Raw genomic sequence first — 26,188 nt, 5'->3', positions numbered from 1 at the left:
CCCAACCTCCTGAACACAGCAAACATGTAATGCCATTCAAGCGTATCAATTGGCATGGAAGTATCCCATGGCCAAGACTATCGTAGATCCATTGTCGTCTGTAGTTCCCTCCTTTACCGTAAAAAGCTTTCGGAGGTTGAGCCTGGTCCCCCTGTTGGGCATAAAGCCAGACTTGATCTAGATGGATCAGAGATGTAATCACCTGTCTGAGTCTGTTTGCTAGTAAACTTGGCAGCGAATTTGATCTCTGCGTACAGCAGTGATATCGGTCGGTTAGACCTTCAACAGTGAGGGGGCTTACCATCCTTGTAAATTGCCACAATCCGGCCTTGTTTTTGGTCAACCTGAAGTTGACCTGAGGACTTGGCCTCTTGCCACATATTTAGTAGTCTAGGCTCCTATCTGGTCGAAAGTCCTTTGAAAAGCTCGATGCGAAGCCTGCTAGGTCCCATTGCCTTTCCAGAGCTGAGAGATCGAAGGGCCTGATCAATCTCACTGAGCTGGAAGTCGTCATCCAGCATTGATCTGTGTTCTCCAGCGAACTTAGGAGTCTTGATATCATGGAGGAAATCTTGACTGTCTTGTAGATCATATCGCCCCCTCACTGAATATAGATCCATATGGTAATTTGCAAATACCTCTGCTATTGCATCTGGTTAGTTTTTTCACCTCATCATCTGTTATTTGGAGCACCGAGTTCTGGGCTTGGTCAGGCATGTGAATAATTTCCCAGCCTTTTTCCCTATTTCATATAGTTGTCTCTGGGACATTATGTAGGGTGTCCTTTTGCACTCTTAGGCTAGGTCTCTCTATTCCCTTTGCATTAATCTTAGTGTTCGTGTTGGCGTCAGTTTTGCTACTAGGGATTATCTGGTCCAGGTCCACAATTTCACTCTCTAACCGTTCTAGTTTTTCCCTTGCCTTATTTTGCTTCCCTGCAATGGGGGAGTATGCATGGCCCTTGACTACTGTTTTGTAGGCCTCCCAAAGCGTTATCTCAGAGCAGACCGACACAACATTTGTTTCAAAATATATGTCAGTCGCTTCTTCCAGTACGCTCCCCCGAGTCACCCTGAAGCTCTAGCCACACCGACGAATGTTCAGATATGCCCCAGGCCAAGTGTTTGACGGCAAATACTCTGGTCACATGAGAGCGTTGTGTGAATATGTAGTCAAGTCAAAAAAGCTATAATGTGCCCCAGACAGCAAAGTATACTGACTTTCCTCTGGATGACGGAGCCACCCTCCGTCGGTGAGGCCAAGAGCCATTGCAAAAGTGGCAAGAGTGCTCTCAGCCCCAGACCACTGAACAGTCAAGTGTCTGTTCATGTCTTCCTACATTACCGTGTTATAGTCACCCCCCCATAAGCAAGAGGCCTACTGGCCATTGCAGTATCCAAGCACTCCATGCCAGGAAAGTCATCCACTGGTGTCCCGGAATATATACAGAGCAGATATTAATAGCTATGCCACTTCAGGAATCAGATTGGGTCACATGCGTTCCCCAAGGGTCCACCCAGGTCTTATGGTGTGTGAATGGGACATTGATTTTTATTAGTATACCTACCCCTAAGAATCGGAATTGAGCGCATGTGGGTGGACATCTTATAGCTACCTCTAGCCAGGGCTTTACATGAGTTACCCAGGAGATGGGTTTCCTGGAGTAGTACAATGTCAGTGTTTTGTCGCTTTATATATTGCATAATCATCCCTCTCTTCAGTCTGTCCCCCAACCCATTCACTTTCCAGTACATTATTTTAAGGCGGCAATTGGAGCCTGTGGGCACCTGAGTCTCATGCATTGTGTAAATCCTTGATCTCAGTTTGTGCGCAAACCCGTGTTCTCTGAATGAAACTCATGTAATATGACACAAGCCTGCCTGTAAACATAAACATCGAACATACCCTAAGAACAAAGTCCCCTAAACCCTGCATGGTGAGCTCAGAACTGCCCACCACCTTCCAACTTGCAGACCGCCTGTCACCCCTGACATGTTAGTGTAACTCTTTACTGAGGGAAAGCCCAGCCAATAATGTGCATTTCCGTACCTTACAGCGCTTGAGGCAAACCATGCAGTCATTAGTACAGTTCGAAGAGGCCAGCCACCCCTAATAGTGACACAACAGACACAGATGAATGTGCAACTGCCTACAGACCTCCTAATTGCCACTGTTCCCAGAGTCATGCCTTGGTCGTCCTCGGTGCAGCCCCATTCCATTTTCACAGGGAAGATGGCATCTTTGGCGCATAACATCTTGATTGTTGCTCTTTTCTGCCCCATAGTATCCTTATGTTTCTGTTTGTGGGTGCCTGGTGCCAGCCCTCCAACCACTCCCAAGCCTCTTGGGGGCCAGTGAAGTGGCAGGTTTTACCTTCTGCAACAACACTCAACTTGGCCAGAAAGATCATCATGTATTTCAATGTACTGGCCCCAAGAGTCTTCTTTACCTCCGTGAAGCTCCATCTTTGTTGCTGGACTTTGAATGTAAAGTCTGGATAGAGGCTGACTGTAGTGTTCTAGAATTTCAAAGGTGGTTTCTGACGGGCCACCTGGAGGATAACCTCGCAGTCTCTATAGTTGAAAATAAGTGTGATTATTGTTCTCAGGGGTACACTTGGTTTGGGCAAAGGCACCCGCTCTATATTGGCTCTCTCCATGGCAAAGAATTTTGATAGGCTTTGAGGCTGCAAGGTGTTAAGGATGAAATAAATGTTCAACAAAAAGGTCTACACTGGGGCACTTTGCCTTCTTCGGCACTCCCACCAGGCGCAGGTTGTTTCACTTCGCCTCCCCTCCATGGCATCCAGCTTGGCTTGTAGTGTGACATTGTCTTTGCAGGCGATCCACCTGTTTCCGGAGATTAACAGTGGAGCCCTCGATCTCTGTCACTTGGTTTCTGGGTTAGCGATCCCTGAGGTGTTAACTTTAGTCCGCAATGGGGACATTTCCACCACAAAGGAGTCTGTTTTAGGTTTCAGGGTTCCCTTTATCCCCTAGACGGCTGTCATTGTTTCTTTGAGTGTGTTCTTCGGTATAGCAGGTTTGGAATTTGAATTGGGGCCCGGGGAGCGTCTCTCTGGTTCATGCAAGTAAGCAACCAGGATCGCATACTTGTCCATTTTATTAAACAGAATAAAGTGGACAAGTATGCGATCCCAGTTGCTTACTTGCATGAACCAGAGAGACGCTCCCCGGGCCCCAATTTCGAAATTCTTCGCACGGGCCTGGTGGTCGTGTGCGAAGCCACGCTAGTCACTGCTACTTGGTATTGGGGGGGTTCTGCAGCCTTTTGGTGTTCATGCGTTCACTGGCACCGCGGCACAGGCTTACAGCCCAGTCAATCCGGTGGCCCTTCTCGCTCCAAGGGCAGGCTTTACAGTCCAGCATGCATTCTTTTTGGGGGCCCACCGTCGCTCTTCCAAATCGATGAGGGTCATATCCTACGATGTGGCACGTCCCCTGTTTGCCACAGCGGGATGGCCGCCATTGCACTGTCAGCCACAGCTCCCCCGGGGGTGACGCCGGAGCTGGCTCTTCACCACGAGGTCAGACCTAGTCAGCTCGTTACGCATGGTCAACCTCTTCACATCGACTGTTAGGCAACACTCAGATGGTTATGGGGCCCCCTTGGGTAGAAATACAGTCTAGGCATGTACCACTGGCCCTGGGGGGCGCCTCTGCCCCGCCTTCCTTCACGTCTGGTCTAATTGTTCGGAGCCATCCCTCCCTTGGGCCACAGTATGTCCCCGTGGCCGGTGTCGCACTCACCACCCCGCCAACAAAGCACAGAAGTCTACCAGTGTGGTCCATTCTTGTTCAGCAGTCTCGAGTCATCCTTTCTTCCTCACAACCAATGAGTCCGAGTCCAAAGTCTGCCCAGTGTGGTCCATTCTTGTTCAGCAGTCTCGAGTCATCCTTTCTTCCTCACAACCAATGAGTCCGAGTCCAAAGTCTGCCGGCACACCTCTCGGCCACCAAGCTCCCTGCCAGTTTGGACACGTCCATCGTCCAGGCCGCCCTGAAGGGCGATTATACTGCGGGGTCTGTGTTCCTTTAGAAATCAGCCACCATGCTTGGCTGCACGCCATGCTGCCTCGAAAGTTCTACTTATACCCTTAAAATATAATATACACAACACCTTCAAATTATCATAACTCCTGCACCTCCATGCACAGTGTATTGAATTCAGTAGCTACACAATATTAAATATAACTCCCCACTATGCATTCTGTTCTCACAATTGATGTGATTTGTGAGGTCATAAGTGTTGTTGTAAATGCTATTATTTTAGATGTTATAAGTGATACAAGTATAAAAGGGTATAATCATTGCACAGGGTAGGCGCGAGTTATAGTTAATATTGTGTGGCTACTGAGTTCACAGGCCTCAATAAAAACATGCATGTCTAGTGACTAGTGAGTACTCAACCTAACTGTAATGTACTTGATCCGTAATTTGGTCTCAAATTGTGTGATCTTAGCAAATATTTTTTTTTACAAGCCGCCTTTTTCTTCATTATCACATATGAGAGCACCTTCAAGTATGCAGGTTCATATGCCATACAAAAAAAACTATTTTGTTTGATTTAATGGACTAAACTTTTGCTCCATGTTTAATAAGAATTTATCCCATATATAGGGTACAAATAACCCCTGACGTGCCTTTTAGTTCACTAATAGCATTGTCATCAGGCCAGAGGCAGGAATGTTTCTCAGTTCAAGTTTTAAAAACTCACTTTTAATGAATGTATTACTAAAGCACGATTTGGTAGTGCACTGTCATTTTCAAACAGCATATTTTCCATTAAAACTGGCAAACGCGTTCCCAATTACAAGCAGTTTTACTGATAAAACTATATAGCATATAAAACAATCTGTGGAAATTGTGTGTCAGAAAAATGTTCATCATTTGAACGTATTTCATTCCATTAAAACTTCTTTACAAATAATTACAAAAAAGTGCTTTCATAACTACTAAAATATATAAATACAGTGTTTGAACAGTTCATTTACAAGCTATTTAAATGTTGTGTGTTAGACAAAAACCTGGCATCCTACATCCTTTCATTTCAAGCCATTTGTACAGAACAGATGTCAAACAGTTCACTTTACAAAATCCTCAACTGCTGCTTCTTATTTCATCCTGAAGATTATGTTTACTTTTTTTTTTCTCAGACTGCAAATTGTAAGACAGGTCGACATTTGACCTCGATCTCTGAATACAGAGCACATGTGACAAGATGAAAGTAAAATTTAAAGGCATCTTTATTGCTTGTTCACTGTTTGAGAAAACGGAACACCTGTTCTTCATGAGCTAGCATAAACGGGCAAGTATGTTGCAAACAAAGCTTGCCCTGATAAAATCTGACTTGCTATAGCCAGTGTGCGAGTAGATTTCTCAAGGCCTGGTTCAATACACTGTGTCTGGACGTGTGCAAGTTATAATAACTTGAAGGTGTTGCATAAATTGTAATTTAAAGGTGTAAGTATACCTTTAGAATGTATGATTTTTATGTAGCTTAAGTTTGGTTTGTATTTAAAGATTAAATAAAGTTAAAGTAATTTAAAGGTGGTGGATAATTGTAGATGTAAGGTGTAACTAACTTTAGACTTTGTAATGTTTGTATGGTTTGGATTGTATAGAAAGAATAACGTTTTCCTAACTATAACAACGGTTCAACCTTTGTTTTTGTCATTGAAATGTAATGGTTTTTTTTCTCAAGTAAAAATGTGTTCCAAATTGTAGAGTTTAGTGTCGAGTGGAGTGTTGTACCGTAGAGTGGAGGAGAGTGTCACACATTGTTGTGTCACAGAGTGTAGTTTTGTAGGGTAGAACAGTGAAGTTTGGTACAGTGGAATAGCGTACAGTGAAGTGGTGTAGAAGGGTGTGGCGTACAGTGCAATAGATACAGTGGAGTGAGGTACAGTAAAGTGGAATAGCTTTGAGTGGTGTAGAGTCGAGTTGCGTGTAGTGGCATACAGTGGAATATCTTAGACTGTGGTTGTGTGGAGTAGAGTAGCGTGGAGTGGAATAGCATGTAGTTGTGTGGAGTGGAGTGGAATGGTGTGGAGTTCCGTAAAGTGGAATATTATGGAGTGGTGTAGACCGGAGTGGCAAACACTGACGTGCCTAGAGGGCAGTGGCCGTTGAATGCAGTAGGGTACAGTGGAGTGGCATAGTGTGGATCGGTGTTGAGTGGAATAGCTTAGAGTTTAGTGGCGTAAAGTGGAGTGGAGTAGAGTGGAGTAGCATTGAGTTTGGTGGCGTACAGTTGAATGGGTAGGGTGTAGTGGCATACAGTGAAATTGCATGAAGTGGCATCAAGTGGAGTAGAGTATAGTGGAATAGCACACTGAAGTGTTCAAGAGTGGAATGGCGTGCAGTGGAAAGGCTTACAGTGGAAAGGCTTACAGTGGAATTGCTTACAGTGGAATAGTGTAGAGAGGAGTTGCGTACAGTGGAAAAATATAGAGTAGTGTACATTGCAGTGGCATAGAGTGGAATAATATAGAGTTCAGTTGCGTACAGTCGAATAGCATAGAGTATGGAGGTGTAAAATGGCATAGCGTAGAGTGGAGAGTTGGGGAGTGGGATGCAGTGTAGTGGCGTACAGTGTTATAGTGTGGAATGGCGTTGAGGGGAATAGCATAGAGTTTAGTGGCCTAGAGTGGAGTGGCATGTAGTGGAGTAAAGTGGAGTGGTGTAGAGTGGAATAGCATTAAGTGTGGGCGATGTACAGTGGAGTGGGTAGAGAGGAGAGGCATACAGTGGAATAGCGTGGAGTGTGGTACCGGTTGAATAGCGCACAGGTGGCGCAAACTGGAGTGTTGTAGAGTGAAGAAGCGTACAGTGGAGTAGCATACAGTGGAATAGCATAGAGGGGTGTACATTGGAGTGGCATAGACTAGAGTGTTGTACAGTGGAGTGGTGTGGCATAGAGTGGAATAGTATAGAGGTGGGTTGCGTACAGTCGAATAGCAAAGAGTGTAGGGGCTGGAGCGGCATATAATGGAGTGCTGTACAGTGAAAGAGTGTACAGTGGAGTACCGTACACTGGAGTCGCTTACAGTGGTGTGGCGTAGAGTGTAGTGGCATACAGTGTAATAGTTTAGAGTGGAGTCCTGTAGAGTAGAATAGCATAGAGAGGAGGGGCGTAATTTGGAAAGGTTTAGACTGGAGTGGTGTACTGTGGAGTGGAACAGAGTGGAATAGCCTACAGTGTAGTGGCGTAAAGTAGAGTGGAATAACTTTGAGATTAGTGTTGTAAAGTGCAGTTGCTTACAGTGGCTTGGAGTGCAGTAGTTTAAATACATAGAGTGAAAGCAAGTGAACGGATATAGATGTAATGTGGCATAAATATAGATTATGGGTCGTAAATGGAAATATTTTGTAGTACGTGTAAATAGTTTAAGTAGTGTGGTACACCTATAAGTGTGAAAATACATAGTTAGATATTGTGCCTTAGTAACGTTGCAGTACATGCCGATGACAAGGCAGTATATGCTACTAGGCTAAAGGCTGTGTTTACCAAACATAAAAGGCAGCCATGAAGTTTTTAGCAAACTTTCGCTGTGTTCTGGGTTAGAGCCTTAGATATAGGTAATTAGTAGGTTTGGGTGTTGTTCCCTACCTATTACTACTTTATTAAAGTGATAATATATAGTGAAATGTATTTATATTTTTCTATATTTTTTTTATTACATTTACGTGTTTCTCCCATATTAGTTGTGGGTGGCAGACACATTGAATATACTCTGACACAAAACAGTGGACTGTCACTCGATACATGTCTACTGGGACTTGTGCCCAGACTCAAAGCACTATAGTAGGAATGCAGGTTTGCAGACTTGGCTCTTCCTGTAGCAAAGTGCATGTAGCCATGTCCTGGAAATCAATTGCCACTGACAGAAACATTTGGCTGAAGTATAGTATAGGTGTGCAGCCGTGGAATGGAAGCCTGACGACAACTCAAGAATGGAGGCATGTAATGATGACTGTGTGAGACTCTTTAGTTCTGGAGCTAGATAGACTTGTAGAATATAGGCAACATTAGATGACCTACCTAAAGGGATCGAGATGGAACTTCTTTAACTATAACATTCCTCCACTAGTTTACTACTGGAACAATCTTTATCTTCAACAGTTTTAACCTTCTTGTTCTCAGATCTTTCCCAAAATCTGTCCAAACATAAGATGATACCAACAAATCAGAATTTAAAAACTTCAATTGGTTTCCTTGTAATGTTCTACACTTCTTTTGTTCCACCATCCCTTGTCTCTCAGGGAAACAGAATCGCTTGTCACGATTTTGGCTGGTCCTTTAAATTTAGATTCCTCTTTAATAACCCTTCAGTTTCCCAAGAATCACACCATCGCATATCCTCCAGTGGATGCACTTTAGTGGTGTTCTGCTGTTCACACTATTGCTTTAATATGCTGCAATATTGTTCTTCATAATTCATAACAACTTTGAGGTTTAACCTGCCCCAACACCCTGCTTGTTATTTATGCACCCAGTAACCAACCTGGTTCTGGCTTCACAACCTCTCACAAAATAAAAAAGAGCTACTCTCAATGGTGTAATGTGGTATGTTTAAATAAGACCATTCATTATCTTTTCACTATTACCTAAAGTTTAAGCGGAACTCATAGCAGTTTGAATGCCTTCCTTTTAAAAACGGTTAGTCCTTTGGACTAGGTCATTGGAAGGACTGTGCAAAGCAATGCTTAAATGTTTAATCCATCATACTTAAAACAAAAAAACCCGCATTTTCGGACTCAAAATAGGTTCCATCGACCAATACGCTTACCCCTCACCTATATTCTTTCTCTCGGTCACATATTTTATGTGAATGTTATACTAGTGCAACTCTGAAATACACTGTACCAATCTAGCTGAGACTTTACTTATTTCTCTCCCATTTATCATGTGAGTCAGTGACTTGTGATCAGTATAAAGATCAAATTGTGAATCCCACAGTTTTCAGTCAGTGGACTGCCCAAGCACATGCCAGTGCCTCCCCAGATAAACAACTCTCTCGTACCCAACACATCTCTCAATGACTTCACTATAGTGGCATATCGTAAAATAAACTTAGCATAGTATTTACTCAGTCCAAAAAAATGACCTTGTGTTTCTTTAGCCATTGATAGCAGAGTATTTTTAATAGCTTCTAGAAATTTTATTTTAGGATTAATACTGCCCATTACTGTAAATAATCTACAGTTTCTGCCATGAACTTGAATGTTTCCCTTATCATTAAGCTATTTTCTTTTAGTATTGCTACTATTCAGGACAGCCTCACGTTGAGTTTAAAACTCATGTCAGTGCAGACCAGTATATAATCCTCTTTTTTGAAAAACACGTCCATTAACTTTTGAAACATCTTGGCAGCTAAGGCTAACCACAAAGGTAATCTCAAGAACCTGGATGCATCAAATGATGGAACAAAAGTGGTTAGATTTTGAGATTCAGAAGATAATTTTTCTCGATGGTATGCAGATTTCCAATCTATAAATGAAAAACACTTGGCATTGCCTATCGCTGCTAACATATCATATATTCTAAGTAGATGATCACAATCTTCTTGTCTAAAGATGCAAATCCACTCAGCCTGATATCGATCAACTTTTTGCGTCCAATGACTACAGTAGAAACCAATTCTGATACATTTGTAGGAACAATAACGTTTTTGTTACACAGTGGACCAAGTAGTTTTTTTTTAAAGATTGTGATGCACACTACAGGGTGCTGGTCTCAATTTGGGGACTACTCTGATAGCAGTGGTTTTCAATATAATGTGATCTTCAAATCATCATCCACATTTAAACACTTTTCATGCCCAACTGGAGATTTAGAAAATTTGCACAAACCTGCTGGACAAGAACCACCCAGTTTCAAAATTATGTATAAATCTACTTGATCCTGCCACCCCGTGATATTTCTGCAGTTACCTGGTATGTTAACATTTTTCTCCCACTCATCCTACCTAAAACTCCAGTGCAGCATTGAGATAACCAATATTTCTAAGTCACCAAAAGCCTTATAGCCGGCATTAGATTTAATTAAAACTTGCCTTTCCAAAACTTGGTGAATATGGCATTAGAGAATACATTTTGGGTGATTCAGAATCATCAATGACGTTAAATTCCATTCGGCCAGTACACACCCAACACCATAGTCCTTTGATCTTTGGTTTTATTACCTTATTTTCCACAGTTAAAATTAAATTATTAAGCCATCATCCTTTGTGCTAAATTATTCAGAATTGTATCAGTATTATGGTTAAAAATAACTCTTACCGTACTATAATGATGTCTGATTTTCTTGCACTTTTTATAGCTCTAGGCCTTCGCTGGACAATCACCACTGGTTTTTTTTTTGAGCAACATAATGGAACACACAGGGTCCCCTTTTTGCTAAACTGTGTATATCCCTTTGTCCTAACTTTCTTCTGCGCACACCGATCCGCTCTCCTCAGTTACTGTGAGTCTTTTCTTTTCGAAGCCCTTAGCAATGGCCAACACTTCTAGTGTTAGGTATGGGTAACTTAACAAACTTTCTTGTATTTGAGCAATAGCTAAACTCAAATGAGTCTCTCCAGTATAAATAATTATCTTTTTCAGATTGGCACGTTGATGCTAACGTGGTGGATATTTCAATATCATAATGTACTTGTTTAGTTTTAAAGAAATGGCTCTTTCTAAAATGTTACTTGGTTCCTCAGTAAAATCTGTTTCCAACCTTGCCACTAATGCTCAGTACATATCCTACATGGCAAATCCACTACTCAGTAAGTTATAATAATCGAAATGCCCATTATCCCCAAAGTGGTTGAACAGCGCTGTTTTTGTTGTTGTTTTTAAAAAATCTTTCTGCACCAGTTTTTTATTTTATTTTGTGACTAAATAATTTGCAAAAGATCTAACCCACTGTATCCATTTCAATATTAGTTCCTCTGGTTCTGACAAAACAGAGTAGGTTAGTTAATACTTTGTGATGACAGCTTATTGTATCCGTGAACGATGAAAGTAACATGTGGCTTCTGCGATAGGATCTTTGTATAGGTTATTATTATTATTATTATAATTACATTTGTTAAGCGCGCAGCTACCCGAAGGTTTCCCGGCGCTAAAGAAAGACAGAGAGTGAGTAAGTTTAAAAGAAAGATCAGGACACAACTAAGTATTAAAAAGCCAGGTCTTAATTCCTTTGCGGAATGTAAGGTAGCAGCACTCAGATCGTAAAGATTGAGGCATGGAGTTCCATAGGGACAGTGCCAATAGAGCAAACGAGCGGCCGCCCATTTTAGCTCTATTGACCCGAGGGATCAGAAATTTGTTTTGAGTGGAGGATCTCAGTGTACGGGAGGGGACATAGTGCTGGACTAAAGAGGAAAGATATTTGGGAGCTTTGCCCATTTTAATGTGGTGCATTATGCATAGAGCTTTAAATTTTACTCGGTTCTCAATGCGCAACCAGTGCAACTTGCGCAGATGGATAGAGGCCGATGCCCTGGCCGGCAAGTTACAGAGGAGGCGGACTGCCATATTCTGGACCACCTGAAATTTCCTTGTTACCTCCTTACAAGCACCCAGAAGCAGAATGTTCCCGTAGTCCATGCGAGAGGTGACAAGGGCCTGGACTACAGGTTAATAGTGGTAACTCAAGTATCCTGTGATTCTGAGATGATGGGTTCAAATGATCGGCTCAATATATAGCTGTACCAAATACACAGGATGCTGCAGAATGTTGTGTACGTTCAGATAAAGCTTAAAGTGTATCTCACAAACACACATTTTAAAAGTGCGTGACGGCAATCATCCACTCACCGTTTCTCCCACCTTCATAGGCTTTGTCAAGTTGACAGTACACACACTCATTGGTTCACATTTAACCAGTACAGATTAAATCAGAAGTTAATAGCTGAGGTAATGAAATGGAAGCCTACTGTCTGAAAGAGAAAAAAAGATTCTCTTGAGACTGGCCTGGAGCTGACCGCTTGGATCACAGCAACTGTTTGGAAGATGTTGAACACCATGGTGATACTCAGGTCTTGGTATTCAAGTGATGAGGACTTATGCATTGTACCTTAGATGAGATTTACAGGTGGGAGAAATCTACTTTTCTGACATTTAATGAAGCAACAAATACGTATTTGCCCTTTATGCAGCTTTAATTTTTTTTGTATATTTGTGCATATAAATGAAACTTATAAAACGTGAAAGAATAAAAAAAACATTGTGATAGTTGCATGTGATTAGTAAATCAGCATTTATTACAACACGTTTGTTTATAAAAAAAAAAAGGCAGGTATATATAAAAACTGTTTTACAAACTGTATCAATCTCTAACTTTTAACATGAAGTGTACAGCTAATATTTAGTATTTAAGGAATTTAACATAGATTGTCTGCAGCTTAATTTTGAACCTAATAAATGCACTGGCTGCTGACCGTGTTAAAGAAGCTGACTAAACAGGGCAATGAGGATTCAGGTGTGACATTTTTAGTCAGAGCCAGTTTGTTTTCGCTTCAAACTGTGGGACCGTGGCTGACATCTTAGCATTCGCTCTGTGGCTATAATCATAGCTTAACAAAATAGAAAATACACCCCAGATGCGGATCATTGGTTACGCACCTACGATCATTCTGTAATTCAGTGTTAATATAAATAAGGTGCACTATCATTGCCTCCGCCCTTTCCAGCGCCTTGCAGCCGTGTCCGAGGTTTGTAATTAAACAGATTTCTATTTTGACAAAATGAGAAGGTTTCACAGCCTTGGGAACCTCCCTTCACGTTTGATTGGTTGTTGTCTTTTTCAGGTGGTCTGGCCCACGGGCCCCGGGGCCCCACCAGTTACTTCTACATGCTTCCGATGAAAGTGCGCGTGCTGGGTTTGAAGGTGGCGTTGACTACAAAACTGGCACAGGTGGGTACTGTGCTTGTTGCTGGGTCTGGCTGCCCAAGCTTTCGAGGCACAATAAAAAAAGTCAGAATCTGACCATTTGCCATAAAGGATGTGTTCTAAAAGACGCAGGGAGACCGAAGCACTCTCTACAACAAGCTGACTTTTTCCCCAGAAGATATTGCCATGACATTCAATCAATCACTGCATTTCTAAAGCGGGCTACATACCCGTGAGGGTCTCAAGGCGCTGGGGGGCGCTATTGATGTAAGAGCCAGGTTATTCATATCTGTATAAAAGGCAGTACTATGGATTTATTTAATGTGTTTATGATAAAGGGGTGACCATCTTTGACTACATTCAAAGCTGAGTTAAGGGTGAAGTTTACTTTTAGATTGTTTAAAAACTTGGTACGCTCCTTGCAGACATATTTTCCCGCGCTAGCTAACATATTGAGGTTTCCAGAGCTGTGAAATGCCTCATTGAGCAAAGAAGATGCAGTAAGCTTAAAGTGCCACTGAAGCATTCTAGACGCCAACCCCAGCAGAAGACAGTGAAAATGTCTTTGTAGACCTCAAAGGTCGTGACCTCGTGCTCTCTCTTCACATTTAGGGGGATCTCCATGTCATCGACTCTCTGGACATTCCCACCGATGACCCCCAGTACCTTGTGGAGCTGGCCAGATACCGGCACTGGGGGAACTCTGTGCTGATTGCAGATGTGTGAGTATGCGGCAATATCCCAGAATGACTTTTAGATTGCAGTATTGCCGTCCTCAGTCTCACGGCTGCATCTCAGTGCGTCCCATTGCCACACATACTCATTCTGCATTGAACTTTGATTATTTTAAAATCCCTCATGCCTAGTGTATTTGGAATCCCAGGGGCTTTAAAAGAGCAGGGGTCCGTATCCTAAATACATACTTGTCACCTCTTTAAACTCCATTATTTTTATTCTGTATATTTGTTCATAATTATTTGAGTAATCTCCAAATTCCTGAAAAATATTATGCGAATCTGGATACCTTACTGATCTCATTGATTTGTATTAAATATATCCAACTAGCAGCTTTTATTTTTGCATAACATATTTATTTATCTTTCGTTCTGGAAGAAACCTGCATTTTTAATATGCGTGTTTTGTGGAAAGGAAAGTTGCGGCCCACTAAGGGTTATTGATAGAAGTTAAAATTCAAACTACTGTTCTAGCTAAGTCCACAAGGTGGCAGTGCTTTGCAGCAAATATATTCTACTGTCAAAAATTCCTACACAAACCAGGGTCGTGGATTCTAGCATATTCTTCACAACAGAATATCTCTTTCGAGGTCTTTACAAATTATTGGTCACTGTATTCTCTGCCAGTTTGATTTGTCATGTGTTTGCATAAGGTTGTTCCCTGTTGAGTTGTGCAATAATATATGAAACATTTTGAGTTCGTTGTTTTCCCTTAATATCTCAAATTTGCTACACGTAATCGGTGCTTAATTTGTTAAATCAATTATAATAAGTTCCAGGGCCCTCGTTAGGATGCCACTACAGCTTGCACCACATACTGTCCTTGCCAGTAATGCCAATGATAGTACCAACACAATTACTAACCATCACACTCCAAGTGTGACAATTCAGATTATTCCAGGCCCCTAAACCTTTAAGAATGACTTGGGCAGTAGTTAATAGTCATTTTTAATGTATATTGAATTAACCCCTTGCGTGCTGCTGTCGGCCAACGGCCGTCGCAAGCACTACCTTGGTAGTGCTGCGCACGTCCTTTGGCCGACGTGGCCCCGCCTGCGTAAGAGAGCGCCCGCACCGCGGCGCAATTGCCGCCGCGGTAAACGGGTTAATAAACAACGGTTGTGTTGCTCATTTCTAAATTAGACATACAGAGCCACCATGTGGCAGACTGTCACAAGTGCCAGCGTTGACAATTGAGTGCCGGTGCTGAGCACAGGAAACCACCGACTCAAATTAAGCAACTAAGGTGAGTTGTGTTCTGCTGTTTTATTGCCTTGCCTGTAGAGCTAACCACTGACATACAAACCGTGACATTTTCGGGAACCTCTTTGTTCTCGATGCCTGTTATACAAATTGTAAATGTATTGATGTTTTTTAGGTCTCGCGACCTATCAATGCGCGCAAGCGCATTGAGGGAGCGAGAATTCAAGTGCTCAAAAAACTCTTTCACGAGTGCGGTTTTCTTTAAGTTCACGTGAATCACGTGAGCAAACAAGCACGCGCATTCACGGCCGCACAGCACATCAAAGGGCTTCGCCCAGCGTGCGCTCTGCGGCTTCTCCTCCCCTAACACGCTATCTCAGCTCTCCTGCCCCAGGCCGCACAGCACATCAAAGGGCTTCGCCCAGCGTGCGCTCTGCGGCTTCTCCTCCCCTCCGGCCATTTGCCACACTCCTTGATTTTCTGCCTCCGACCCCAGCACTTCTGGGCTCGTCCAGGCAGTGAGAGAATGGAATAAAAACAAGCACTGGCGTTGCCAATAGGTCTCGCATTAGGAAAGTTTGTCATTTACAATACCAATAGGTTAAACTTTCCTAATGCGAGACCTATTGGCAACGCCAGTGCTTGTTTAAAGTGCCCATTAAAAACTAAAATCACTCTTATCATTAATAATTTTAACCTTTAAAATCTGTCAATTTGCATATGTGCTTTGCCTAGATGTGCATGCAGCAGTAATTCTAAGGGGAAAAATATTAAACCTAGTATAACTCACCAGTCCCTTCTCCTGTAAGCTCCTCTTCAGTGAGCACCTTACAGAGAGACTGCATTAGGTCTGACCTCAAACACTGTAGGTAGGGGATTAAGGCTGACTCCTGACTCGCAGAAGCTGTCAATGGCCAGATCTGAGATGACTTGAATAGAGTTCCATGAATTCTGTCTCCACGTCAGGCTCTTTCACCCTCCCACAGTTCATATAACTGCTACCTTGTTTCACCTCGCCTTTACAGCTCCAATAATGCTTAATTTGTGTGCCTTGTTGCAGGTGGGGGGGGGGGGGGTACCTGCATTAATTTTTGAGGATCAGGAGTTATCTTTCATTATCAAACTTGAATCGACAGCAAGTTGGAGAAAGGCAAAAAATAAAGGTGGAGCAAAGAAAGCAAAGATGGAAACACAGCAGTGGTAAAATTGAACCAAGAAGTCTAGGGTGGTGAAGAAAAAGGCATGAGGTGGACCCAAGAGAAGACACCCTTGGTATTAGAGAGCCTTGGTGCTTGTCTGTAAGAAAAAGGTTGGGTCCTTGCACTTATTTTATTTTTAACAAATTAAGCACAAGCTCCCTGCCTGCCGACCAGATGCCTTTGGGTAGCTACCCACAGCATAATATCAGTGCTTCATATGAGATACTAACCTAAAAAACCTCCTTTACTAGTTCCAAATTGTCATCTCTCCTGACCCTCCTACAGTGCTTTGAGGCAAACTTTAGAGGACTACACAAAGGATTACCATCCCAAGACAACAGGTTAATTACCAGCTCCATTAGAAATGTAATCCTTACAACTCAATTGGTTTACATATCTAGTGTTAATCGGGTGTTTGCAATGCATATGTTTTGTGTGTCACAATGTTTCTCTTAAGTTGTAAAAGGTAACTGCAGTGTCTTACTGTTTTAACTGTCCAAATGGCTAATGATTAAGGAAGTTTGAGTTTGTCGTAAAGTAAGATACGCGTAGCATGTAAACTCTTGGTCCTGCTTTTTCGTTTTTCCGAATAGTCTCTTATGTATTGCTAATCTTCTGCCACCTGCGCTTTTCTTGCAGCGATGAACAAATGCCTGAAAATATTCTCCAAGCGACTGACACATTGAAAACCATCAACCTGGTGCCCGCTATAGGTAACCAAAAACTGCTTTACTGGCAACAGCATCTACCAATATGCTTTGAGGTCTCCATATCTTCAGCAGGCTATGGGACACTGACAGTGCACCCTTCACAGGCAGTTTGTTATAGGATATTAATCCAAATATACATTTATTGTTGGAAATTCGTCTAGAAACAAAATCATTTAAAACGTAATGACACAAGTTTACAGGCAGAAGGTACCGTAGCTCCAGTCTTCTAGGCAGAGGAGGCAAGGAGGAGTTCCTGGGCTTACAGTAGCTCTGTGTGGGCATGCAGGGCAGAGGTAGCTCTAAGCAGACGAAAGAGTGACACAATTCTTAAGGCACACAAGTTTCAGGAGCTCCCAATAGAGCTTTCACTAACCCGCGACACACGTGCAGTGTGCGTGAGCTCTCTGCAGGGCTCATAGTAATATCCGTCATACAGGCACATTCAGGAGAAAAGGTTCACTGTAGACATAAGAGTAACGTCATTCTTACAGGCACACGAGCTAAGGGGCGGCATCCCGCAGAGATTTCAGTTAAACAAGTTGTACGGGGTAGAGTCCCCTATATAGGGCTCACAGTAACACTAGTCACACAGGCACTCTCAGGAGAGTGAGTGCACAGTAGAGCCAAGAGTAACACAACTCATATAGGTAAGTGTAGAGCTTCCAGAAACACAAGTCATACACAGGACGGGAAAGCTTTTCACAGGGCTTACAGTGGCATCAGTCGCACAGGCACTCTTAGGATAGGGAACTGACTGCAGGGCTTGCACTAATACAGTCCTTAGAAGCACACAAGCTGATAGGTAGCAAGCACCCTGCAGACATTCAGTAACACAAGTCACACATGCAAAGGGTGAGTGAAAGCACCCTGCACTGCGTGCAGAGCTTATCCTTGCTCATGGGGCATTGGGAGGTCTGTACAGAGCCATTAGTAATATAAGTGGTGCAGACTCTTGGGCTTAAAGTGTTTCCTGCAGAGCTTCCTGTGAGGCAAGTTTCACACCGAGTCGTAGCCTAATTAACACGAGTCGTAAAGCACACACAGTGAGAGGGCGTTTCCTGCAGATCTTACAGTGACCACTGAAACCTGCACCGTGGCAGAAAAAAAGGCAAAGCGTCACCTACCTACCTACTGCCTACGTTATTCCTGCACATTGTGTGACTGAGAGCTTCCTGCAGGTTTTACAGTAACACCGGCTACTCAGTCACAGACTGAGTGGTAGCTGTCTGCAGAACCAAGACTTGGAGGCGGTGAGGGAGCACGTCCTGAACCCCAGGTTTTGTACTTAAGTTTTGTAACAATCTCTGCTCAAGTTCTCGGGTTGGTTCTTCGAGAATAGGCTATGGCTTCATTGCTTAAACAGAAAAATCAATGAGGGCAACAACTGCTCTGCAGTTTTGGGCTGTAAACTGTCAATGGGGTGCAGTAAAAGTGCCATCTGGTCAAGTGTTCAATGTGGGTGCGCATCCTCAACATGATCTTCTTTGTCTCCTCCTTAGGCCTGAACGTCCACAGTATTCTCAAGCATGAAACCTTAGTGCTGACTCTGCAGACAGTGGAGTTTCTGGAGCAGAAGCTGCTTTGGCATGACGTCCGGTACACCCCCCTCTATCCCTACAAACTCCCCTACAGTGACTTTCCATAAGAGCAGCTTGTTCCTCCAGGGGGAGGCTCCAGCATCATGTTTTGTAAATAAATAAAAAATAAAAAAAAAGGTTTAAATAAAGATAATAGTCTCTAAAGCAGATTTGTGGTGGGAAATTGGGGCAAAGAAATCGGAATGTCGAGCTTTTAGGAAGGTGGCAGTAGCCGGAATCTGCTCACCAGTAGGGACCACTCTGCATAGGGCCAGGGGGCTAGAAACTGGATACGACAACAGATAATTGCAATCACTTCTTTCTATTGCTGACAACATTGCTTTTAAATCTCATTACTTTGTACTTTGATCATTGACTGCTTCTTTTATCATATCATAAGAGAATCAAAAGCAGTTGTTATCTCACTGTGTTTGTAGTATGCACTGTTGTAGTTCGCATGCTCTGCCTACTCCTGCCATCTAGTGTTGTGTGCTGATGTTTGCAAGTTGCTTTTGTTCAACGAAGGCTTCAGTCTCGAGTTCTCGTGACTCCTTCCTAAATCCGCAATGCACCAGGACAAAGACTTCACTGTAGATTGACTGTTTTTTTCTGCCATTCGGTGTTGAGTTTTCAGTTTGTGCTCAGCACCATCTACCACTCTTCAGTTCCTTTCATTATCCTGATACATTGTCTGAAGACTGGCGCGTGCCCCTGCTGCTGCGGGTTCTAACTGCACTGGAGCAGTTCTGAAACTTGTAAAGCAAATGTGGGAGAATAAGGGAAGTAGGGCGCACAGGGAACACAATATATAGTTTACTTCAGTATTCAAAGTCAATCAAAGCAGTGTTCCAAGAGTAAGGATGTCAGCCCGCATCCCTAATTTAGACAATATGAAACAGTATATCTGAGGACATACAGGCTTGTATCCAAAGATAATTAATCCATAAGTCGTCGAAATGTCGGTATATTCTTTAATCGTTCAACACTTCTTACACCAGCCAACACGTTCTTCAATCTTATTGCATTGCATGTCATTGCATATGTGCCGTTATAAGACCAGTGGCCTCATGTATTCCATCCAAACGCTTTACTTCACGTCTGGACGGAATACATGAAGCCGCCGGTCTCGCACCAGAGAGGCACTACATAGACCTTACTCTACACATCAGAACTTATAATGGCACATATGCAGTGACATGCAATGCACTAAGATTGAATATTTTTTCGTATATGAAGCCCTGAGGAAGTCATGAGTGATTGTACCCAAAGACAAAACATGTGTTGGCTGGTGTAAGAAATGTTGAACGATTAAAGAAAATACATTTTCTTTGTATGCAAGTCTGCATGTTATCGGATTTACTGTTTTCAGGTCTCAAACTTGGGTTGTATGAGAATGACTCTTGATTTGGGGGCAAATACACCTTTCCAATTCTGCCTGAAATGGAATTTCACGTTCCGTGGTCAGATTAACATCAGGTCTACAACCAGTGCCTCCCTCACGACCAAGAGGAGATCAACTGCTCGGCTTGGCGTTCAAAAGCACAAATGCTGTCCACTTTCAGAGGAAGCATTGCTGGAAAGAATACAGGATGCTGTGCCAAAACACCACCGACAGGCCAACTGCTCTCGACTCCAAGAAGCCAACTATAAAGTTGACCTATCCTCCATACTAGCAGCCCAAAAAGAGCAGAACCCTGAGATCCTCTCCTCCAAGGGCTCCAACACTGACCCTGTTGATCTTTGGAAAACACCTGGGCCTATGATAAAGACTACATTCAGATCCACCATTCCTCAACCCACACACAAGTATCTACCTCCAAGAGTGTCTCGGCTAGAGGCCAAGCACAGCTCCAGAGAAATCTGGCTTTGAGCACCAAGACTGGACCCAAGAGGCATCGACCTTAGGGCTCAACCTTGTGCATGGAGCCCACTCTCTGCTCCCTCAGGGCTCCAAACCTCAGCATCAGCCAACACCAACTGGACCCTGAGTCCAGGACCAGCCATCCTCTGAAATCAAAATCTGTTTCCAGACTCTGACGAATATGACACCGGATTTGGCGCTGCATGAACCCTTACCTGTGACCGAGCTCCCTGAAGTGCCCAGTATCAGACTAAGCCAAATCTAGATACACCTCTCTTCAAGGAAGATTCTTGCTCGCCCTCCTCAACAGGAGGCGCAGACACCACATCCAGCAGCCTGGAACCTCTGAGGATTTGGAGTTCTGTCCCATACGCAAGAAGAGTAGGAATCAAGCCACTAGTCCCGTGCTACAACCACTGTGCACACTCCCCAACCAGAATACTGTACATCACGCCACCTTAGTCAAACATTGGCCCCTGTCACCACTGGCATTGTTTTACTCATTCAACTCATACTCTGACAATGCGCGCTACTATATGACCCTCAGAATCATTTTGAACCGGCACCTCCTATAGATGGGTATGTCCTGTGGGGCTGACTACTGTGTAGACCCACTGACCGTACCGTGGAGTCCTATCCATTTAAGGCCTCACCTCCCGACGATGTCACTGCATTTCATGCAATAATCCAAAGGGAACTGACCACAAGTTCAAACTTAGCGCAGTGGATAAGGAGGATGACTTCCTTGTAGAAACACTCTCAAAGACAGAAAAACGGTTGCAGTTTCTTTTAGTGCTGAAAAGCTTGACAAAATGCATCAAAGATAAAAACATGTCAAAGTCTGTGTTGTGACACCAAGAGTTGAAGAGGAATACAAACAAGCAGCATACAACCCTTTAGGTCATGTCCGACCCTACTTCCTGGTAGTCCACATGGCCTAAAAAAGAACATGTGTACAAGCTACTAGAGATGCTCCACCTCCTTATAAGGAGAGCAAGAAAGTAGAGGCTGCATGGAAGTGTGCAGCAGTGGGGGCCGCAAGGGAGTAGCTTATTGTCAATTCTGTAGGTCTCTTCTCCAGGTACTATAGGTATTGGTAGGAGATGGAGCAGCTGACCAAACACCTGCTTGAGGCATAGACTAAGCTGGTTGTGGTAGTACATCTGCACTGCAGTACCACTCATGTCTTTCCATTTGTGGGTGATTGGATGATCAAGAGCAGCAGCCAACCACAATTTATAGCAGCAGTGTCACTCCTTCACAGGTTAGGGTTCTCAGTACATGTAAAAACATCTCATATCAACCCGTATCAAATCCATCCTTTTCTGGGAGCTATATTAAACTCCATCACAGGGAGGCTTTTCTAAATCAGGAGAAGGTGATGACATTCCAAAGGGTGCCTCCTCTTTTTCAGACATCACGTCCCCTGATGATGGGGTCAGTAATGAAACTATTGAGGATCATGGCTTCTTGGATAGCTATAGTACCATACGCAAGATAGCACGTGAACCCACTTGAGTTTTGTTGCACTTGGCCCTTTTTGCAGGGTCATCCCTGTACTTTTTGCCTTTCTGCTCCATTTTTAGGTTGAGGGACTGTCGCTTCTCACTGCGAAGTCCCGAAGAATGAATGTTTTTGAGTTAGGGGCTTTGAACCCGCCTCTCTCCTCCATTGGCTGGCTTCCTAAATGGAGGCCAGCCATTGGAGGAGAATGGAGTCACTCCAATAAAGTTCCGTCTCTTTCGGATTCGGGGGCGTGTTTTTTTCGTTCTTTAGCCCTGTGACGTCACCCGTCACTCAGAACCCAAAAGCACGCCCCCGAATCTGAAATTTGCGGAGCTTTGAGGCAGCCATTTCTGCCCGACCACCGCCGCCGCCGGAAGAAAGCCCGGCGTGGGGATCCCCCCATCGGGGGCTCACCCCGCTGTATATTTAAATTAAAGAGGGAGCCTGCCCTGCATCACCGCCGCTGCCCAGGACACCCGAAAATCGCCGCTGCCGGCCCGGAGGTCCTCTGAGAGGCGCTGTGCCCGCCTCCAAACTCCAGGGCCGCGCTGCGATTGGTTACCGCAGCCGCGACCCGGAAGTACAGTGGGCCAGGCAGGAAGCGGACGGGAGGTCTCCCCGTGCTCCTGCTCGGCAAGGAGAAGAAGCCCGTCCCCAGCCACCGCCGACCGGAGAAGCCCAGCAGCCCTGCCCGCGGCAGAGAGGAGCCGCCGCCTCCCCAAACAGCCGGTGAGTTGTAGTCTGCCAGAGGGTGGTTGAAGGCCGGGGTCCGGTCTGAGATGCTGCACGACGGTTCCGGTGTGTGAAGCCTTTCTGAAGCATGCTCCCGCGACTCGCCACACCAGCCCGAAGCCTCCCGGCCACGGCGCCTCTCGCCGCCAGTGACGGTGTGGATGAACCGAAAGGCGGCGACAGCTGCAGCGCTATTGTCTACGGGATTACGTTAATAGTTTATACACCATCAAGCCATTCAAAGACTTTGGGCGGCCGTTCTAAGTGGAACTCAGGAGACGCGAGAGTGATGGTAGTACAGACCGGGTTGTTCTCGGGGGCGGATGGTGAATCAGAAGCTGCTGCGAGGCGGAGTTAGAGTCCAGTCAACTCAGGCCGCCTTGGAAAATAATCTTTACACCAACCCCAGTTCAGTTTACGCAGGCGGTCGGTGTTTAAGGTGACCCACCAGATCAGATAGAAACTGTCTTTTAAACTTCCCTGCCCATCTGTTAGGTTGTAAATCTGACATGCTAACATCTCGTTCGTCAACGCTCTTGGCAGCTGGAGGGAAGGTTGGTAATGAGGGCACACCTGCCAGAGGGGTAGTATCGATGCCACTGCGGCGAAGGTCACCCGCCGCAGCCTCTCCTTCTGTGCCCTCGCAGATCTCGCAAGCCACATCTGCCCTTCCTGTCGGCTGCTCGCTCTCTCTGCCCTGGTTTCCCCCGCCCCCTGTATGTGTAGCGCTCTCCCCTCTGCCCTTGCTTCCTTCACCCCTCTCTGTCTCGTTCCACTTCTGATCCCGTTTGCACATCTCCCTCCTGCTGCCCTGGTTTCCATCAGACACTCTATTCCGCTCCACTTCTGACCCTGTGTGTGTGTGTGTACGTCTCCCTCCCCAAGGTTATGTCTCCCCCTCGCTATCTTGCTCCACGCCTGGCCCCCATACATGTCACTTTATGCTCGTTTCCGAATTCCCCCTCGCTTTCTTCTCCCACTTCTGAACACCTGTGAATCTCTCTCTGCCCTGTCTCTCTCTCCCCTTATGACCTCCATGCGTGTCTCCCCCTCTGCCCATGTTACCCTCCCACTCCCTATCTCGCTCCACTTCCCTGTGTGTCTCTCTCTGCCCTTGTTTTAAATACATTCTCTCACAACGGGTTTACTAAATGGAAAGGGATACAATCTTTATAGCTCATCACACACGCCTCAATGAGGCATGGCGCCACTGTCCAGAGCTGCAATGTGGTTTCTTCAGATCCATTGCATTCTGCTCATAATGAGTGTGAACCTGAAAGCCTGTCTCCCTCCCAGGGCTAGCCTGTCTTAAAGGAACCCCGAATTACTTCATGTCTGTAACACGCTGCATCCTTGCAGGGTTCTCTCATCACTGTTAGACCATCATGGATTGGGCAAACACGAAGCCAGTGACGATGGGTCCAACCATCAAAAGAGTTCCCGCCTCCCTGCAGGCCAGTGTGCCTCTGCTCATTAACGCGCACTAGAATGTGCCACTCCGGCACTGCGTGGAGCAGGGTTCCAGCTCTCGTACATGCAGCCCAGCACCATACACAGTAAACAGAAGCCAGTCACATCAATGGCACGGTGGTTGAATGAAGTGCCAGGCCTGCTGAGGAGATTCGAGTGCAACCAGCAAATCTCAGGATGAAGCCTAGAGAGGCAGATTCGGTCTTTCATCCTTTCGAGATCGTAAAATGAGGCGCTGCCCGGGTACTCCGACCCAATGAAGGTGAGGGGAGTGTGTTATTACGGCATTTATAAAGCTTTTGGTACATATGCTGTGAACTGTACGGCTGACCTTTAAAGTGTTGTGGCATTATAGAATGAATGCAGCGATGTGCAGAGCTTCAGGAAGGCGTGGAGGTTGTGGGAGCGAGGTGTTTGCATCGCTTGTATGATGTGAAAGGCACTCATTTTAAAGTACATTCGTGTAAGGCAAAGGCCGGTTGTGTTGAAATTGTATACCAGAACTATTAAAATGCTGCGGCGGCGCGTTTGTTTGATGTAAAGCCCCCCTCCCAAGACTACCAAAGCTGTTTTCAGGCCCTGACGAATGAGATGAGTAAGAGCCGTATTATTGGATAATTGTTGCTCACTGCCAAATGCCATCACATTGTTGTAGATTCCTAATTATACGTTTGTATCTCACCTCCTGACATCCTAGCGCCACCATTTCCTTCTGCATTAACGTTTTTCAGTTCAGCTGTGCAAATCCAGCATAGAGTTAAATAATTTCAAGCATGTGTTATAAACCCCATCCTTTCATTCACAACCGTGTCGTGTCTGTTGTTGTTGTTATTGTGCTGTACCTGTGCTCGATGGTGAACCTCATGCAACCTGCTTACAGGCTCACTTTCACTGCTCACAGTTTTATGTGCTCCTCGGAGTCTCGTGGTGATCACAAATTGTGACAATAGAGACCGTGTTTGCCATAATAAGACAACCCTTTGGACCCACAACAATGTTATTAACGAGTCTCACGAGCCCTGTAAATAAATGTTGAAACGACACAGGTTGAAAATGCAAGAGCGGGGGAGGTGGCGGCTCCGGTGCTGAGTGGGCTTGTTGGTACCCCCCTGTTCTGTCTGTTTCCTTCCTTCTTTCCTCATTCCTCATCCTATCCCCCCTGCCATATTTTGCCCCTGACACCCCCATCAACTCCCCCAAGGAAGAGTTGCTGATTGTGCCTTCTGTCCTTGCATCTAAAGGTTCCTCTGATGTGCCCCCGCACACGAGGGGTTAGGTCAGCTGGTAGAAATTCATAACTTTGCTTGAGGGGGAATGTGGAGGAATTATCATTCTGTTGAATCTTTCATTGGATTTGTTAGGAGACCAGGCTGCTGCCTGTCCCGGAGGCTGGAAGGGGGGTGGGGGCTTTTGGAGCCGGTGATAGTAATTAGTGTGCGGAGTGCATTAATGAGGCTTGTAAATGCATTGTGTAATTTATACTATCTCTATTCCCTACAGCGCAACATCACCTCCAGAATCAAGCAAGCATCTCCTCAAAACACCAGTTAAACAGAACTCCGCGCCAACCACAACACCACCACCTCACCATGCCTCACTACCACCACAGCCTCACTATGGACTACAATAGCATCACTCAACACCACCTCAACATCAAAGCACCACCTCAACTTTAGTGTGTGTGCGTGGCTCTGTCTGTGTGTGTGCGTGGCTCTGTCTGTGTGTGTGTGTGTGTGTGTACATGGCTCTGTCTGTGTGTGTGTGTGTGTGTGTACGTGTATCTGTGTGTGTGTAAGTGGCTCTGTGTGTGTGTGTGTGTGTGTGTGTGTGTGTGTGTGTGGGGCTCTGTCTGTGTGTGTGGCTCTGTGTCCGCGAATACTCTCTACTACTCTCTAATGCTCACCTATTGCCATTGTAAATGACAATACCATTTATTTATGTTTTAAAAAAAAAATGAAAACAAATTTCCTGAGCAATGCCAATAGCTCTACCTTTAATAATGCCGAGACCATTGCATTGTAAATGCTTGTTTCTGACCTGTTGTTGGCTGTTTTATGACTCTGGGCACTTTACCACTGCTGATCAGTGCTAAAGTGAAGATGCTCTCTATGGTAAATTGATGTATGGATTAGTGACTCCATGATTGGCTGATTTGGTTTACCAGTCAGACCCTAGTACAGTGCACCAGGAGTGCCCAGGCTGGTAATCCAAATGTTGCTGGTGGGCTTGCAGCACTTGTTGTGCCACCCCCAGAAGCAGCCTGTAAAAGTGTGTCTAAGGCTTGCCA

The 26,188-nt window shown here is 44.7% G+C and overlaps 1 protein-coding gene across 1 annotated transcript in view; it reads left to right on the top strand.

The window, feature by feature from the left end:
* Window positions 1–18,483, top strand: part of MRPL4 (mitochondrial ribosomal protein L4) — a 30,653-nt gene extending 12,170 nt beyond the window's left edge. Inside the window, exons 6-9 of the mRNA XM_078640109.1 lie at window positions 12,827–12,933; window positions 13,522–13,631; window positions 16,685–16,758; window positions 18,255–18,483. Coding sequence (XP_078496235.1) covers window positions 12,827–12,933; window positions 13,522–13,631; window positions 16,685–16,758; window positions 18,255–18,400 — 437 coding nt within the window. The 3' untranslated portion in view covers window positions 18,401–18,483. The remainder of the gene's footprint in view (window positions 1–12,826; window positions 12,934–13,521; window positions 13,632–16,684; window positions 16,759–18,254) is intronic.
* Window positions 18,484–26,188: the final 7,705 nt, after the last annotated feature.

The sequence above is a fragment of the Lissotriton helveticus genome, chromosome 1_1, assembly GCF_964261635.1.
Source record: "Lissotriton helveticus chromosome 1_1, aLisHel1.1, whole genome shotgun sequence".
In the NCBI taxonomy this organism is placed as follows: domain Eukaryota; kingdom Metazoa; phylum Chordata; class Amphibia; order Caudata; family Salamandridae; genus Lissotriton; species Lissotriton helveticus.
The sequence above is the reverse complement of the archived record's forward strand: the minus strand, read 5'-3'. Positions and strand labels throughout refer to the sequence as shown.